Source organism: Centruroides vittatus, unplaced genomic scaffold (assembly GCF_030686945.1).
Source record: "Centruroides vittatus isolate TY-2023 unplaced genomic scaffold, ASM3068694v2 contig_551, whole genome shotgun sequence".
Lineage (NCBI taxonomy): Eukaryota > Metazoa > Arthropoda > Arachnida > Scorpiones > Buthidae > Centruroides > Centruroides vittatus.
This window is the reverse complement of record NW_027122328.1, coordinates 278292-295814: the sequence shown is the minus strand read 5'-3', so window position 1 is coordinate 295814 and position 17523 is coordinate 278292. Positions and strand designations below refer to the sequence as shown.

The 17523-nt window shown below is 26.3% G+C and overlaps 1 protein-coding gene across 1 annotated transcript in view; it reads right to left on the bottom strand.

The window, feature by feature from the left end:
- Positions 1-17523, bottom strand: part of LOC136978830 (copine-3-like) — a 39141-nt gene continuing 21618 nt past the window's right edge. The window contains exons 5-15 of the mRNA XM_067274650.1: positions 16747-16824; positions 16589-16672; positions 14739-14828; positions 13651-13746; positions 9610-9699; positions 9057-9116; positions 7085-7215; positions 3923-4029; positions 3717-3844; positions 3301-3537; positions 1-129 (exon numbers count right to left, since the gene is read on the bottom strand). Of these exons, the coding sequence (XP_067130751.1) occupies positions 22-129; positions 3301-3537; positions 3717-3844; positions 3923-4029; positions 7085-7215; positions 9057-9116; positions 9610-9699; positions 13651-13746; positions 14739-14828; positions 16589-16672; positions 16747-16824 (1209 nt within the window). The 3' untranslated portion in view covers positions 1-21. The remainder of the gene's footprint in view (positions 130-3300; positions 3538-3716; positions 3845-3922; positions 4030-7084; positions 7216-9056; positions 9117-9609; positions 9700-13650; positions 13747-14738; positions 14829-16588; positions 16673-16746; positions 16825-17523) is intronic.

Sequence of the window (17523 nt, the reverse complement as noted above, 5' to 3'; positions counted from 1 at the left end):
TAAGCACAGGTTATAATATGTTTAGTTGGGTGTCTGACGTATATTTGGAGGAATATTTTTAGACATAAAATATTGCACAACTTGATTTGGGAGCTCAGCTAAAACTTCTTTGGCCAACAATAAAGGAGACTAAAAGAAAAATGTTTAAATGTTAGTTTTAAAATACAGTTCCACTATATTTTATCTTAGATAGATATGTATAATAAATACATAATAATAGACTAGCTTTATTTCCTATTCTTGTATCTTAAATTTTAGTTTATTTACATTATAACTAATTTACACCTATAAGTATAATATAAAATCAATGTTTCCGGTTACAGAAAAATAAATCATATTAAAGAATTGATATTATGTTTAACATTTTAATTTGAAATTCTGAGGTTTTAATTATAATCAAAGCTTAAATTGTAATTTTAAATTTTATTTGATCTGCTATTTAATGCTATAATATACAGAATTACTCAAAAGATGGAGAAGAATTTGGATTTTGATTTCAAACAAACTATAAGGGATGGAAATACATTCTGCACATTACTGGATAAAGGAAGGTTCAAAGTTTTAAAAGCCCACCTAAAAGTTCCATACAATGCTATACAGTGGCAATGTTTCTTGTTTATAGGAAAATAGCAACACCACAGGAATAGCAACTTTATATGCTGCAGTTTGTTCAAGGAATTCAAAGTTCAATGCTTGCCTGTGTTTAGATTTCCTATGGCACCATTCAAACACACCTTGGAAATGCTCAGCATTTTCATTTGACATATGAGGACAACCAAAATTTAAAGACCTCACATGCAGTGCCACTGTGTGGCATTGCATGGAATTCTAGGTGGGCTTTTAAAACTTTAAATCTTCCTTTATCCAGTGATGTGCAGAATGTGTTTCCATCCCTTACAGTTTGTTTGAAATCAAAATTCAAAATCTTCTCCATCTTTTGAGTAACCCTGAACATGAGATTAAATTACAAAGATAGTACATAATCTATTTTTCTGAAAGTTAAAATATGAATTACTGGAGTTAAAATTCTTCAAATATTGATTGGAAAATAATTATTAAGATCAAAATGAGTGTCCATTTAAGGAAGTTTACTATCCATAAAATTTCATTTTATTACTTTTGTTATATATGGTAGACCCTTAATTTAACATACAAAAAACTTCTATTTTAAAGGAAAAATTTAGAATCTTTTTTTGTTTTATTTAGAAATAGTGCACAATTTTTGACATGTTTAATTAAAATAAAGTTCTATTCCTGTGGTGAATTTATTTTTATATTGTTAACTGGTGTTAAGGTGGTGTGTATAAATTACTCAACATATGTTAAAATAATATTTTATTCATATTTGTACATTATAATAACATTTTAGTTCATCCTGTATATTGTACGTTCATTATTAATATATGTTTTTAAAATACATTTGGTTTAACAGATTCTCGGCAATAGCTGATACCTTTCTTTCAATTAGTCCATATAATCGAGTCTATTATATTACTTTTAGTATTAAAAATCTTTTGCTTTTTTTGTGTTCCTCAGAATATCCTTTCTACTATTATTTTCTGGTTTTTTTCCAGCCATTCATTAAGTGAAATTAATTTCAAATCAAACTTTTAAGTCAGAATTATAATATATTTGCTTAAAATTAATTTTATTTTAAATCTGAAATTTATAAATACCACTGTACAAGTTTCCATAATTTTTCAGATTTTTTTTATAAGTTTCTAATGTTCCATCTACTGTTTCTTCTATCATCCATAACAATTTCTGTTGATATAAACTTCAAAACCTTTATGAACAAATATCTGAATTATAAAATCACAAAAACAGAATATTTAGAATAAATTTTTGTTTTTGTGACTACCCATGAATTTTTGATATTTTTTTTATGTTCTTCATTTATTTATAAAACAATTTTGATCCTTTAATCTCTAGATGGTGGACAGTACACAATTAGATTACTGATATTTTCAAAAATTTAATTTAACTTTTTATTCTAATGTATTTTCCACTTTATCCGTAATTACGGAACTGATTCATTATGCCAAATTAAGTACCATAGTTATAATTAATGAAACAAACCATTTGTGTTATGTGACTTTTCCAAAACAATTTGCTTTATTTCCTTGAAAAAGTCATTATTGCTTATTTAATGGTCCAGGTGCTCATGTGGAATATATATGTACCTGAATCACATTTAAAATGCACTTGCACAAAAGCAGCATGTGGTAAGGAAACCAATTCTATATAATTTTAGTAGACAGTAGTAGCTTTACTTTAATAAAATCTGCCTTTTTCCAGTGCTGCTTTTTTGAGATAATTAGCATTTTTGTTTTCTGACGTACATTTGTATCCCACTCATGTATTGACAGTTTTTGGTAAATTGGATGTTTTACTTTCTGAATAACATTTTAAATTTTTTCTGTGTATTCTATAGCCATGACTATCAGAAGTAATGACCAGAATCAATGGCTCAAATGACTTGAACTTGAAAAAGTAGAAGAGTTAGAGGGAGAGACTGACCCTGCTAAAATGATCATGACAGTAAATCAGAACAAGATGCTGATGAAACTGATAGAGCCAAAGAAGAAGAATATATAGCAATATCATTCATTCCCAGGAAATTGAAAGACAAATGTGAATTAATTTTAGAAAGTAATAAAAAAAATTATACAGAATAAAGATATTCTACAGAAAAAATTCTAAGAACTAGTAATGGCCAATGCTACATGTGCCTTAGGAAAAAAGACAAAAACACAAAGAAATATTGCAAATCATGCTATGAGTACATATGCAATGAGCAACTGAAAAAAAGAAAAGTTATTTGCATCAAGTGCACTGAAGAAATACGAAACTGAAATTAATAAAGTCATTCTTTATTTTTTATTTATATATTTTTATATATATTTACTTTACTTAACTTTTTGTGCAATCTCATGCTAAATAATATAAAGATTTTTTATATTTATTTTAAGAGCCTTGATTTGTTCTTTTTTAATTTTTGTAAACCAAATTTCACTTGAGATATAATTGTATTCCATGCGACTTAATTCACTCGAAAATAAGTGCACGTACTGAAGTGTTAAATGATTGTTTTCATTCAAAACTGTCAGCTAGTTTCAAAAAACTTAAATTATTTATCATCTCTAATTGAATTCTTTAGCTATCAATTCTATTCAGAATCAGAATGGAGCATGATTCTAGTAAAAATATAATAAAATCAAGTTTGAATGAATTCAGCTTTTTATAGATAGTTATTTCTTATTGATATATACAATTTAATTATTTTAAGCAGGATCTTACCATTTCATATTTATAAAATGGAACAAATTGGACGACATCTCTTTCTGCATAACTACCATCAGGAGCATAAAGCCTACCATTATCTCCATCGAGGAAGTCCATAGCACTAAAATCAGCTCGACCAACTCCAACAATAATTATTGACATTGGAAGCCTAGATGCTTGTACAATAGCTTTTCTGGTTTCATTCATATCTGATACTACTCCATCAGTCAATATCAAAAGAATGAAATAGTTCTAACAAAATAAAAATAATTTATATCATTTTATTTCTTCTAAATTAAATACTTAAAACCAAAGACTTTTACATTTAATTTATTTTTTAAATAAATTTTAAAATATATTATTACTACAAAAATTTATATTATAATACAAAATACAAAAAATTTATCAATTAAAAAAATAAAACATCTTACACTGCATGTTTCCATACTTTGTTGGGCAAATCTTGCTACATGATTGATAACAGGTGTAAAATTTGTTGGTCCATATAACTGAACATGATGAATACAATTACGATAAGCATCAATTATTCCTTGTATACCTAGAAATAAAAAAATGTAAATAAAAATATTCAAAATAAATTATGTTTTAATTAAGTATTCAACAATTTCAAATTTACCAGTACAGAATGGACTGTTGCTGTTAAAGTTAATAGCAAATTCATGGGATACTTCCCATGATGGAGGTATTCTTGCTCCAAATCCCAGAGCAGGAAACATTTTATCACTGAAAAAAGTTAATGAATAATTTCAAAAAACAATGATATATTAATTTATAATAAAGTAAACTCCCACTAACTCAAACTTATAAGGTGTGAAAGTTGTCTTAGTTTATGAAAGTCCAAGGTTAGTGGGTGTTTTCTCTAATGATGTGGAAAATGAGAATGGATATATGGTACTGTACATTAATTTAGTACAATCAGTTGTATACCAAAGTTTTACTGAGCTTTAGTTAGTTATACTAGTGAATTTATTATTACAGGAAATAAAGTCAAAAATTCTGTCCTTACCTTGAAGACAAAATTTTACGATTGTATCATTCTGCAGACATAATATTCTGATCAAACATTGTATCTGCCATTAGAATCTTGATTCCAATTTACATATTAAAGTAATCAGGAGAATGCAAATACAATTATTTCTAGTAAACTTTCTTAATTGCTTGTCATTTTATGTTTCAAATTATGGGCACTAAAAAGGAACTATGAAACGATACAAAAAGAATGATTATTACAATGTTACAAAGGGAAAATCACACTAAGAAGTTGCTAAATTGTTCAGTTGTGCTCAGAGCACAATATCTGATTTTTGAAAAAATACAATACAATGGAAGATGTTAACTAATCATCCATATGCTGGTGATCATAGAAAGACAACAAAGAGAAATGATAAAAATCTGAGAAATATTTGCCTAAGAAATCATAATAATAATAATACAAAATAAATGAATAATGAGTGAAGAAAGCAAATTTCTGACAGAACAGTACAACACAACATCAACTCAAGAAATAAAGTTTTGCAACATCAAAATTAAGCTACTGCCAATGAGTGTACAATGGAGAAACAGTTATATTTTGGCTAGAAAACAAACACTTGATGACAGAGTAGGTAAGGAGTAGAATTTTGTGAAAAATCAAGAATTTGTATGGGAGCTGGTGACAGTAGAGAAATTTGTTTGGAGATGTGCATCAGATAAATTTAATGCGGTCTGTCTACTTAAATTAAACTGTCTACTGAGGCCTATTAAATTTCTTACAAGTTTGATGGTATGGAGTTGCATGTCCTGGAAGATACCAAAAACCTGTGTATGACAGAAACCAAGATTTATATGGAAATAATTGAGCACTTTCTCATACCATCAGTTGATAAACACTTTAATGATTCCAATAACTGTTGGTTTCAAGATGACAATGCTAGTTTCTATTGAGCAAGATAAATAAAGGATTTGCTACAAAAAAGAGAAACATCACGTGTTTAAAGTGGCTGGCCAATAGTCTGGACTTAAGTCCTATCAAGTTAAAAAATCTTGTCACTTCAAAGGCACCAAAGAATACGGAGAAATTAAATGTAGCAATTATAGTGAATTGGCAAGAAATTGATAAAGATTACTGCCAAAGCCTGATACATCAATGCAAAAATGTATAATGGCTGTTATACATAAAATTTTGTTATGTATTATTTACTGAATATGATCAGAAAATTATGTCTGCAAAACAACACAATCATAAAATTTTCTGTAAATCATAAATTTCCTGTTAAGTTTTTATTCAGAAAGTACTTGTAGAAAACTGGAAACAAATATACTAATCACACTACACCTTACATACTTTTTCAGCACTAGTTTAATCAAAACAAACATTTTCTGTCCCATTCAGAGGTCTGCCTCAGGTTAAAAATATGTTAAAATAAAACATAAAGAAAAGAACTGAGTTCAAGTTTTTTCTTTAATTTGTATTTTAATACATTTTTAACCCGAGGCAGCCTCTGAATGGGATCAAAAACATCTGTCTGATTAAACTAGTGCTGGAAAATTGTGTAAGGTGTAGTGTGATTAGTAAATTTTTATTTCTTATACAAAAAATTTAATTCTTATGGAAATACTGTCATTTGTTTAATATTTGTGCTTAATTTATCTTAAAAATAAATTTTATTACTAGCATATTTCTTTTCAATTTTGTCATTTATAACTGCTGTCCTATGTCATATCCCAATTAATCACAAAATTATGCCAAGGGTTGTGATATCTAAATTCCATGGATTCAAATTCTCATTAAAACAAATAATATGCTTTAGTATCCAACACAATATTTGAAATGAAATAATCTTAGTATTATGAATATCTTCAAAGAACATTTATGAAAAATTCAAAATTGCACTAACAAAAATGGGAATAGGAAGTGACTCCATTCCCAGTATCTGTTTTCATATGTTTCAGTTTCATTCTAGCATAGTTGTGAGGTTTAGCAATTTTTATCACAAAAGCTTTAGTTTAATCATAACAGATTATTCTTAACACTTATTACAGTATTTTCATATGTCTTTTAAAACATACTATGCTTTCCTATAATTAATTTTTTACACTCCACATGCAACATATACAATAAAAATGAGGATAATTTTACATAAACAGTTGTCATAAAAATTATATAAGTTTGTTTTAATATTGAAAGTGTCTTCAGATGTATCAAATTGCATAATATAATTAAAAATTTATATCAACTTCAACCAACAACTGTTTCTGATTTTACAAATTGTTTGACATCAAATTCAAGCATTCTTCTAAAAGTAATACTTTTTTAAGTGTTAGGAGTTAGTGTTCCATTCTAAACTATTGCACAATTCAATATTTCGAAAGTACTTTTTACAGCAATAGTACCAACATATAATATATATAGGCACTAATACATATATGTTGACAACTCTATCTTAAAAATCTTCACACACACATTATAATTGCTGTCTTATTGTTTTATAATTAAATCAATAAGAATTTAAGGAGAAAGACTATCTATTTTAACAAATAAAATAACAAAAATTCAACATTGAAGTATTCATTTTCACTTTTTATACAACAATAATGGGCTAGCTTCATTTGCTTATTTAAGAATTTAGTTATTAATATGTTGGATACAGCTGTTACCAAGGAGAAAGTATATCCATTATTTTGGATCTATTTCTAATTTATTTATTTTCATTAAAAGTATGATAAATCCATTAACTGCTAATATAAAAAATGTGTTTTAAAAACAAAATTTCTTATTTCTAATTAATAGAAAAAATACCTATCATAATCTTGAATTACATTTCCAACAGCCCATATAGCTTTCATATAATCATTTGGATTATTGCTTATATAATGAAGGGAATTGGGTTCTGCAGGATTTCCATTTGATCCTGTGAAATCAATTGCAACCTGAAATTAAAATTTTATAGTTTATATTTTATAAATGCAGATTGTTCTTTAAATAAATTGAAAGATATAGTGAATTAGATTTTTAAATAAAATCTGATAGGAAGAGACTTCAAACTATGTATTAAAGAATTGGAAGTAGTGAATATACAAAACTGTATCTCTGTGTGAGATCTGCAGTTTAAGGAGTTAATTTTATGGGATTAATTATTAAAACAAAATATTCTAGAATTTAATAGAGAAAAACGTTTAAAAATTTAATATAATAATTTAAAAATTTTATCAAAGTTTCAAATCAAAGAGAACAAGGAACAAACGTTTCCTTTGTTAACAGTCAGTTCCCGAGAGAGATCTTTATTTCCCATGACTAAAAGGGTGACTAAATCTGAAAGACATATCAACCACACCCAGTCAGATGATCCTTAAGCTCGATTTCCATTGGAAGAGATCTGGAGAAATTAAGGTAGTAAGGTAGTCCTAAGATAGTATATTGTTAGAATTGATGTAAACTCTCTCTCCACAAGATAGGTTTTAGTATATAAGATAGCCAGTTTGGTATCATCATGAGATAAGTCTCGAACATATTGTTTGTAATTCCATTAATTTGTTTTCTCATATCATTTGTATTTTTATTGTAATTTTTATTTCATTTGAATTAATTAAATTTTATTTGATTTGTTTATAAAGTCCAAGTGACGACGTCCATCACTTGGATGTCGTCACTCGGACGCCACAGATATCTATAATTAGAAGTAAACGCGAGTTAGGGCATGTATCTTTTTTACCCTAGCTGGTGTTGGGAGCCTGACGTTTAGGAGAAGGGTGATTACGCAATCGCCAATCTCTGCATTTTCACTCATATAAAGCCATCCTTCTTGACAAACAGAGGGCCGGTCCTACCAACTGGACAGCCAATTAAGTGGGATATGAGTGCTTTCAAAACTCCGTGTCCCTGGCTAGCCCCTCACATCTGCATTTGTAATTTTTTTATTTTTACATATAAAACATCAAAAAAACAATCTGTAAAAAAGATAAATGTAGAAAAAAACATATAATTTTAAAATCTGCAATCTATTCTATTCCCTGACAACAATAAGTTACTTTATGAAAAATGCTTGCATTTATATTTGTAATTTTTATTTAATATTAAATAACGCTGCAAGGCAGTTGGTTTTACACTATTGGTGTATTACAATAACTAATACTTACTAAAATGTACAGTTCTTAGTCAAATACTTTTAATACAGTTTTAAATTATAAAATGATTTATACTAAACTAAGAATGGTTAATCAATCTTAATTATTCTTAGTACTATATTCCAATTTTCTTTAAAAAATTTTTAGTTACTCTTAAAAGTTTATTTATCATTCTGTGACTTATTTTGTATAGTTAAATGAAAGCAGGTATAAGCAAAAATGGTTAATGTTACCTATGGTTCCAAGATGGCGGCTCGTCTCTGATTTCAGCAAGGAAACAGTGGGGATGACGTTCTAACCTAACCTATTCTAATAATTTTGTTGGTAATAATTATAGTAATTTATTAGAATAGGTCAGGTTAGGTTAGAACGTGTCCCCCCACTGTTTCCCTTCTTCTATTTGCTGGAATCAGAGACGAGCCGCCATCTTGGAACCATAGGTAACATTAACCACAAAAATAATTTAATTCTGAAAGAATATTTCTAATTGTTTATATAACCTTGTGAAACCTTAAAGAAAAATCAAGAACATACAGTATATGATAAATTTTAACTGCAATTTAAAAATTAATTTTATTATATTAAATTATTTAAGTATTTTAATTATTAACACTTAAAAGGCTTAATTTTATGAATATATTACTTACTGTAAAATTAATTTGAGTTCCACCAAATATATAATCCAGAAAGGTATAATTTTTAATTACCTATATATAAAAATAAATATTATCAATTTTAGTTAAATAAAGCATTAAACAGAACAACGATAAAAATTTAAATAAATAACATTCCTAATTTAAAGTTTTACCTATTGAAAACTGCATGCCTATTTTTACAAATGACAAAATGATGTATTTTACTTGATAAACTCAAATTTTATCATAATTATAAATGTTTTTTTTTACAATAAAAATTTTAAACAATTAAAACATAGCAATGTGATATTAAATTTCATAGATAAAATAGCTTATAGCTTCAAATTGCAAAAATAATTATTAAAAATTATATGTAACTTTTAGTTTTCTAAATAAACTAATTTTATGTTTTTTTAGTAATTAATTAGAACCAAATTTGATATTTACACTAAATTAATCAACCCAGAAGAAAGTAAAATAAGATTTAGTTAATATTTACACAAAATTTTTCTTGTTATTATTTTTATTTATGCAATAATAAATATTGTTTTAAAATGAAATATACCTTACAAGATGATAAATATATTATTCCAGAATTTTTGTAAGAGGATCCTTTGTCTCTCTGTTTCTTTTTATTGATACAAGGCCATTCTACCTACAAAAAAACAAACTAAATTATCAGAATATTGCCTCTAATGTTAAATAACTTAGAATAAAAGTTAATCTATTAATTAAACATAAGAACAAAAAGAAAAGTGATATTACTCTATTAACTAGGTTATTATCTATTAATTTAAAACTGTAGATTAAAAAGATTTCTCTCTGAATAAGAATTACTTAACAGAAATTTAGTAATTTATTAACTTATTAGTTTAATTTTAAATCAAGATTTATGTATAGTTATACACAGGGCTATTTTTCAGAAAGAATGCACTGGTATGTTGAACCTGCAGATAATATCAAGCTATGTACTGTACTAGTAATTGCTCAAAAAGAAAAATTCTATGTTCAGATTAGAAATGTGGTGACTGGTACAATAAAATCTAATGAAACAAATTGGAATTCTCTATTGGTCTCAATGAATAACATGGGTTGACTGAAGTTAACATAAAAAGCAAATGAGGTGAGGATCCCCATTTCATCACAGACCATCTTTCAACGAACAAATAGTATTCTCTGAAAATTGTCTGTTCTATTATGTTCTTTTCAAGAAACATGAACATAATAGATATGGAAGAGTATTAATGATAATATTTTGAAAGGGAAAGGTAAAAATGAAATTACAAAAATGACATTTTGTAACTGACACTAAATCTGAAATAAGAAGTAGGAAAGAAAGTGCAGGACTATACAAAAACTTTGAAAAATATTATAAATGTTATAATATAATTTCTAAATGTATACAGATACAGTTATATTGTAAAGAAATAAATACTAAAGACTGGTTTTTAGTTATTGTTACATTTTTCCTAAAACAAAACTTTAGTTTTAGTCACCATATATGCATGTTGGCAGTAATTTTTTTTTAGAAAAAACAGTACTATATATATATTAAATTTGAGTAAATTATATAATATATACAAATTATTAAATTGGAAGTGTCTTGAACTGAAATTTGAAATTAATAAATTCATGAAGTTTCACTCAGTAATCTTATTTCTTAAAAATGTTTGGGCTTGAATTTTTATTCTAAACCAACATACAAGTTTTCTAACAGAGAAAAAAAAATACATAATCCATAAAAAACATTGATGAAGCAAAAATAATTTTCAAATTCTTTATGAAGAGATATTTTCATGCTATAAAAATGAAATCTATTAGGTTAAATCTTTGCTATCAAATTATATAGGCCTATAGGCTTCTTTCTGATATGTAACAAAATCAACGGCAATCTTTTTTTGCCAGTTTGATAAAATGGATTAAATGCACATAAAATAAATTAAAACTGAATGTAATTTCATTACATAATTACAAATGCATTAATGAAAAGTTAAATAACTATACATGGTTAGCTGTTAAAATGATGAAATCAGAATCTTTGACATAAGTATGATTAAGACTATAAAATAATATATCAGTTATACTTAAATCCAGGGATGTCCAGAAAAGGGCAAAAGGAAAAAGTACCATAGGCCTCAAGGAAATAGGAGCCTCTATACTATTTCCTGTTTCCAAAAGTGGGTCAAAATTAAATTAGAAATTTATTAACTCTAAATCATAGGTCAAATATTTAATTTGACTAATTAAAAAATAACAAAAAACATACTTCAAATTTTACTTTATTTAACATTTTAATCTATATGACAAAAATAACAATAAACTCTGTTCAGAGTTTGTCATTTTTACACTTGTATGAATGTAAAGATGACAATAATTTGATTATAATGGTAACAAATATTTTTTTGTTTAATCTGTTGTTTATTTTAATAATAACTTTTTTATTTGAGGTTCATAATTAATGGCATTTAAGACTTTTCAAATGTATTTAGGATCTTGCTTTTATATTACATATGAAAGATTTTGAAATCTATCAAATGCTTCTTATAATTTATGAAAACTTAATACTTTCTAAACCTTTAATGTGGGTACTTTGAAATCTCCATGTGGAACATGAAGTGACCCTCAAGTTACTGCTCATGATTCACTATCAATGCTCTAGACAATGTTAATAAATAAAAACAATATTTGTAAAATTTTTACAAAGTGTTGGGGTATGTATGTTAATTTAATTATTCTCTTTTTTCATTTACTTCCTTTACTTTAATGTAATTTTAATTTGTTATAAGGCTCCAATAAGTATTTTGTCTTAAGTCTTTATTATCCTTTGGCCAGCTGAGCTTTCCAAATTAATACATGAATAATATTTATCTTAAAGTTAATTAAATACTTTCATTGTTATATTTATCAATAATACTTTCTTGAAAAATTCTTTTTCTATGAGAGTATCAACAATAAATTAGACTGTCAGATATTTTAACTCATTGAACATTTCAAGAAATTAGAATACTTTCAATGTTCAATGTTCAATGTTTTATCTGAAGTGGATGATTTCTTTTGTAGTGAAAAGAAAGGGATGGGTGGAATTACATAATCTGTCTGGCAGAGGACAAGGTTACAGAGAAGCCAGTGATTAATGTGGAGTGAAAAATATTTAGAGTATATAGTGGTAGAATTTGTATTATACTTTCATCACAATGATTTTGGTATCGCTTAAGATGAGCTGGAAGGCTCAAACATAGGTTTAATAAAGATATTTCATTTCTCATCTGTAAAAAGCAGAAAAGTACTAAGGCCACTGTAAAGATAAATCAGTTAATGTACATAAAATTATTACAATATAAAATCCTGTAAAATTTAATGTTTATGAATGTAACCCTTTTATGATCTGTTTATTTTTTGCTTTGTTCTGTATAAAAGTTTTGAGTAAATAATTATTTTTTTATCACTATTTATGTCTTTAATATTTTCCTGCTACATATTTATTCAAATACAAAAATATTAATTCAGAAGCCTTAAAATAACATTGAAAATCTAGTTTAAAGTTTATTCTTACAAATTTTATTATTGAAAAGCAGAATCTGTTGATTTACTAGCCATATATTTTTAAAATCTATCAATTTTAAATCTAACTTGTGTTTCAAATATTGTATTATTTTCTGTAGCTTGTAGATTGTACAAGTGAGAGGTAAAGTCAAAAGTACTTCAACCTAAAAGATTCCTTTGTGCTCCACAAGAATTACTTTGGGCGATATAGTAAAACATTATATTAAGAATAATTAGATATTTTATTCGTTATATCTTACAATAATTAAACAAATAACATTATACTAGTCACTAATCTATAAAATGAAATACGAATTTGAGGGCTGAGGCTAATGCCCAACATAATTTTTTTCGAAGTGAAGGAGGTGATAGTACATAAAGATTTTATTGAAGGGGGCGATAATTCGTTAGAGGTAGATAAACACTGGTCTAAGTGCTTTAAATGACTGAAAATAGTTGTCTTTAACAGTTCTATAAAAAGAACTACAAGAAATACTTAAAGCTTGTTCAGACCAAAAACAAAATTTGGCCAATAGATCAACATTTAAATTTCCAGCAATTCTTTCATGTTCTGGCATCCACAAAAAAAAAACTCTATTATGGAGCAGCCAGTTCAGTGAGATGCAAACGACACTCCCAGAAAACTGCTAAAAGTGGATTGACAAGAGTTAAGTGCCTTCAAAACTGTCTGACAAGGTACCCTAGGCCACCAAATGAAGGCAGCATAGGTATATTTAGGTTAAACTGCTGACAACCAGAATTCCCCTTTGTAATGAAAAAGTTAATAAAAATGCTAAATGCAGGAAAAATAATCAAATTATGGAGTTAAGTATTGACTTAGTAATTTATGTATATTTTCTATAATCCATATTTAAGTATTTAAAGCAAAAATTTATTAAAATATGAAGTGATTTACATCAAATTTTAACTTGGGCATCCTTTACATCGAATCTAGTTACTCCAGTGGGTTGAACCACCATAATAAATTCTCCAAAATGGGATATGAGATTACAGACCCGATTGTATTTACTGATTTATAAAATTCTATTTAATTATTTCTCACCTGATGATGTTGTGCCTCCAATATTTGAGCCAAAGATGTGCTACATTGACCAATTATAGCATGTTCTCCATCACTTTCATAATCATAACAATATATCTATAAAAATATATATTTGAATTAATCATATTTGAAACTTAATGTCTTTAAATTTCATTGTGAAGAATTGAGAAGAGCAGAGATTTTAAGAAATTTAAGAAGAGTAGCCAATATTTCTATAAATTAAGTATCCTATGCTGTCCTTCAGAACATAGTTGATACATGATAATACATTTTAAATAACAAGCTCATTAGATCATTACTAAATAATAGAATATCATGTGGTCACTATGGAAAATATTCTTAAAAATCTGCTATAGAAAGACACAATGCAGCTATGTTTTTTTTGTTTAATTTAATATTTAAATTTAATAAAGTAAATTAAAAATTACATTTGTCAAAATATTTAGAAATTCAACTTAAGATAAATGATGTCAGTGATGTCACTGCAATATAAATGACATTACTGAGCTGAAATTGATGAAAAAAGTTTTTATTTTAATAGCTAATAACTAGTATTTTCACGAATTAAGTAGCCTATACTTTCTGTCAGAACATAAAAAGAATCTAACCAAAATTTAACCTGGAATGGACAAAAATAGCAAAAGTTATAGGGAATTTACAAACACACATACACAGACAGGCAGACAAAGGCTTTTATATTATTATTAAATATACCTCATACACATACACACATTAAATGTGTTATAAATGGCAATATATATTCAATAAATATAATTTATACTTTGTAACATTTATTTATGTTCAATTTCAATTTTTTAACTATACAACTCTAATTATATTTTCCTTCAGTATTTTATTGTAAAAAAAAAATAAAACAAAATGTCATATACATTCATTTTTATAATATAATCATGTGAAAAAAAACAGAGAGTTTATGAAACTTTAAACAATTTCCAAATTAAAAAATGCTTAAATATTAACATCTTAAAGAAAATTCTTTTAAATATTTATTTCACATAAAATTTAATTTTTTGTACAAATAAAATTAACTGAGTTAAAAAATCTATTTATTTTGATTAAAAACTTACTAAAATTCCTGTTTCTGGGTTATTTCCTCCAAGGTTTTGCATTTTTATTGTAAAAGGTCTCCATATAGGATTCAAATTATTTTTTATAACCTATTAAAATTATTTATATCATTGATTATTGTCATTAACATAGTTGCAAAAATTGATATTAACATAGCTGTAAAAATTTTAAATAAGAATTCATAACATAATAATATCATCAGTGTAATAAAAGTCTAAATTACATGATTAATTTATCATCACTTTGATGTAAATAAACATATCAATGAAGTTGTTAAAGTCATTAATCTAACAGAAACCTATTATGTAAATAATATATACAAATAAGCAATTATGTATAGGTGTTCCTCATACAACAAGGCATTTCTACAATACAGTTCAAAAATTGGGGATATCCCCCATACAATACAGTTTCAGGTATCACTCTAACATGGTTTGAGAATATTGAAATCGTCCATACAAAATTTCACAATTTTTAAGTGCAAACTCCATTATTCGATGTTTTTTTATTCAAGGTTGCATGCGTGTCATCTCAAATTTGCCCACAGATTTCAAAATATTGAAATTTTCAAATTGTTTTGTGCCTTTTGTCATGTTTAATGAAAACTGATAGAACAATTTTTTCTTCTTTGTCCTAGCTTTCCTAACAAGCAGGTATTGTTGACATTGCTTTCAGACATCAGCAATTAAGACTGTCATAGTGATTTCATTTTATAGATTAATCTTATTTAGTAAAGTTTATTTAAACATTTTAAGGTAAATGTTATTAAACTTTTTTAACAGTAGGTAAGAAATCATTCGTAAAAATGATGAATGAAATATGGTGGCATCTTGGTACTTGAACTGTTCCCAACTCAAACAATTTGGTATTTGAACATAAATTTGGAGAAAAATCACTTTGTACTTGACTGAACAAATGAGGGTCCCTAGAACAAATTTTTGATTAATAACATATTCTTATTTTGTCATCCATAAAAATTTTTATGATAAAAATAAGAAAAATGAAGATGTTGCTGATACTTTGTAAAAAAAAAAAAAAACACTCATTTAATTAAAATTAATATTAACTGTGTAATACAGTACTTTTAATTGTGATTGTTAGTTAATTAATGATTGCTTTAATGAACATATTTCTCTTAGTAACAATAAAGAATAGCATACAGTAGAGCATCGATTATCCGAATCAATTAGGGACTGGGATTGTTCAGAAAATCGATTTTTTGGATAACCGATTATGTACGAAAAAATACATTATTAATATAGTATATTAGTATATCCCAAGTTAAAATTTTTCTCTGTTGTGTAACTTAATGCTGAATTTTCATCGATGTTAAGCCTAATGAAAATTTTTATAATAATAATCGTGGCTATTGTATTGCTAAAAATTATTTCTTTATTTTGTACAAACAAAACAAATATATTGAAAAATATAACAACAAAAAATTATACTTTAGAAGTTAATCTAGTATCAAAAACATTCGATTCAGCATGACACACATCCCGACACAGTCTGACTGGAACGCTTTTGGTTAACCGATGTTTCGGTTGATCGATGCTCTACTGTACTTTTGTTAACTTTTGGAACCTAACCCTATGTTTTGTATAGCACAAATAAGCATAACATGGCACTTTTTCGGAACGTAACTATTGTGTTATATGAGGATTACCTGTATATCATTGCACAATTATTATTTACTATAACATTATTTACATTATTCTTTTGTGATTACTCAGCTTAAAGTTGATAACAAATGTAAATAATAACATAAAAAGGATTCAAACTGTTATTTTTAACTATTATGTAAGAAGTTATTTTTAAACATTAGACAAAATAACAATTAAAATCTGACCTCTGTTCGATGCACAACTGTCCAATTACCATCGCTTTCTTGCTTACGAAATTCCAAAAATGGATCAGATTTACTGAAAAATTCCTTTAAAATATATTAAAGTATTTTATTTAGACAATAATGTTTTGAATTTTTATATAAGAGAAAAATTTACTAACCTTATTATCAAGCTTTTTAGCATGAAAAGCAAGTAAAAGAAGATCATTTCCTCCTTTTCCAATTTCTTGTGCTCTGATCTAAAATAAAAACATCACTTGCATTATTCTATTATTCTAATGCAATTGTTTAATCTTCTGGCTCATCAATCCCCATAAAAATATGCAAAAACTTTTCAATATAATTATAAAGAATAAATATGACAAAGCTATTTTGATTTGAAAAAAAATTTAGTAAAATAATAAAAATAGATTTTTAAAAGCTATTAAAATATAAAACACTTTCAAAATACATTTTATATGCTGATTTAGGATATAATAATACAAACAGTTTTAAGTTTAATACAATTAACTTGCATGATATTTGTTATAATGATTAAACTTCTAGTAAACACTACCATCTTCTACAGAATATTATATAAAATTTTGTAGACCTAATTTATAGTATTATATATATAAAATTCACTGCATACATTAAATTTATAAATACAATAAGCCTAACTACTGTAAGAAGCAAAAATCTTACAAAAAAAAAAACTGAAATATCTAAGTCAATCTGTGACTTTGAGTGATTACTAATTAATTAGATTATTGTTATTTGATTACTCAACATATGAGAAAAGCATTTGGTAATGCAAATGAGACCATGGGACCAGCAGACCTGAAATGATTCTCGTTTCAGGCTGTAACAAGCTATACATAAGCTATACCCCATAAATCCATCATTTTAGAGATGTATTATAGTTTATATCAAACTTTCACTAGAGCAGCTCAGCTGCA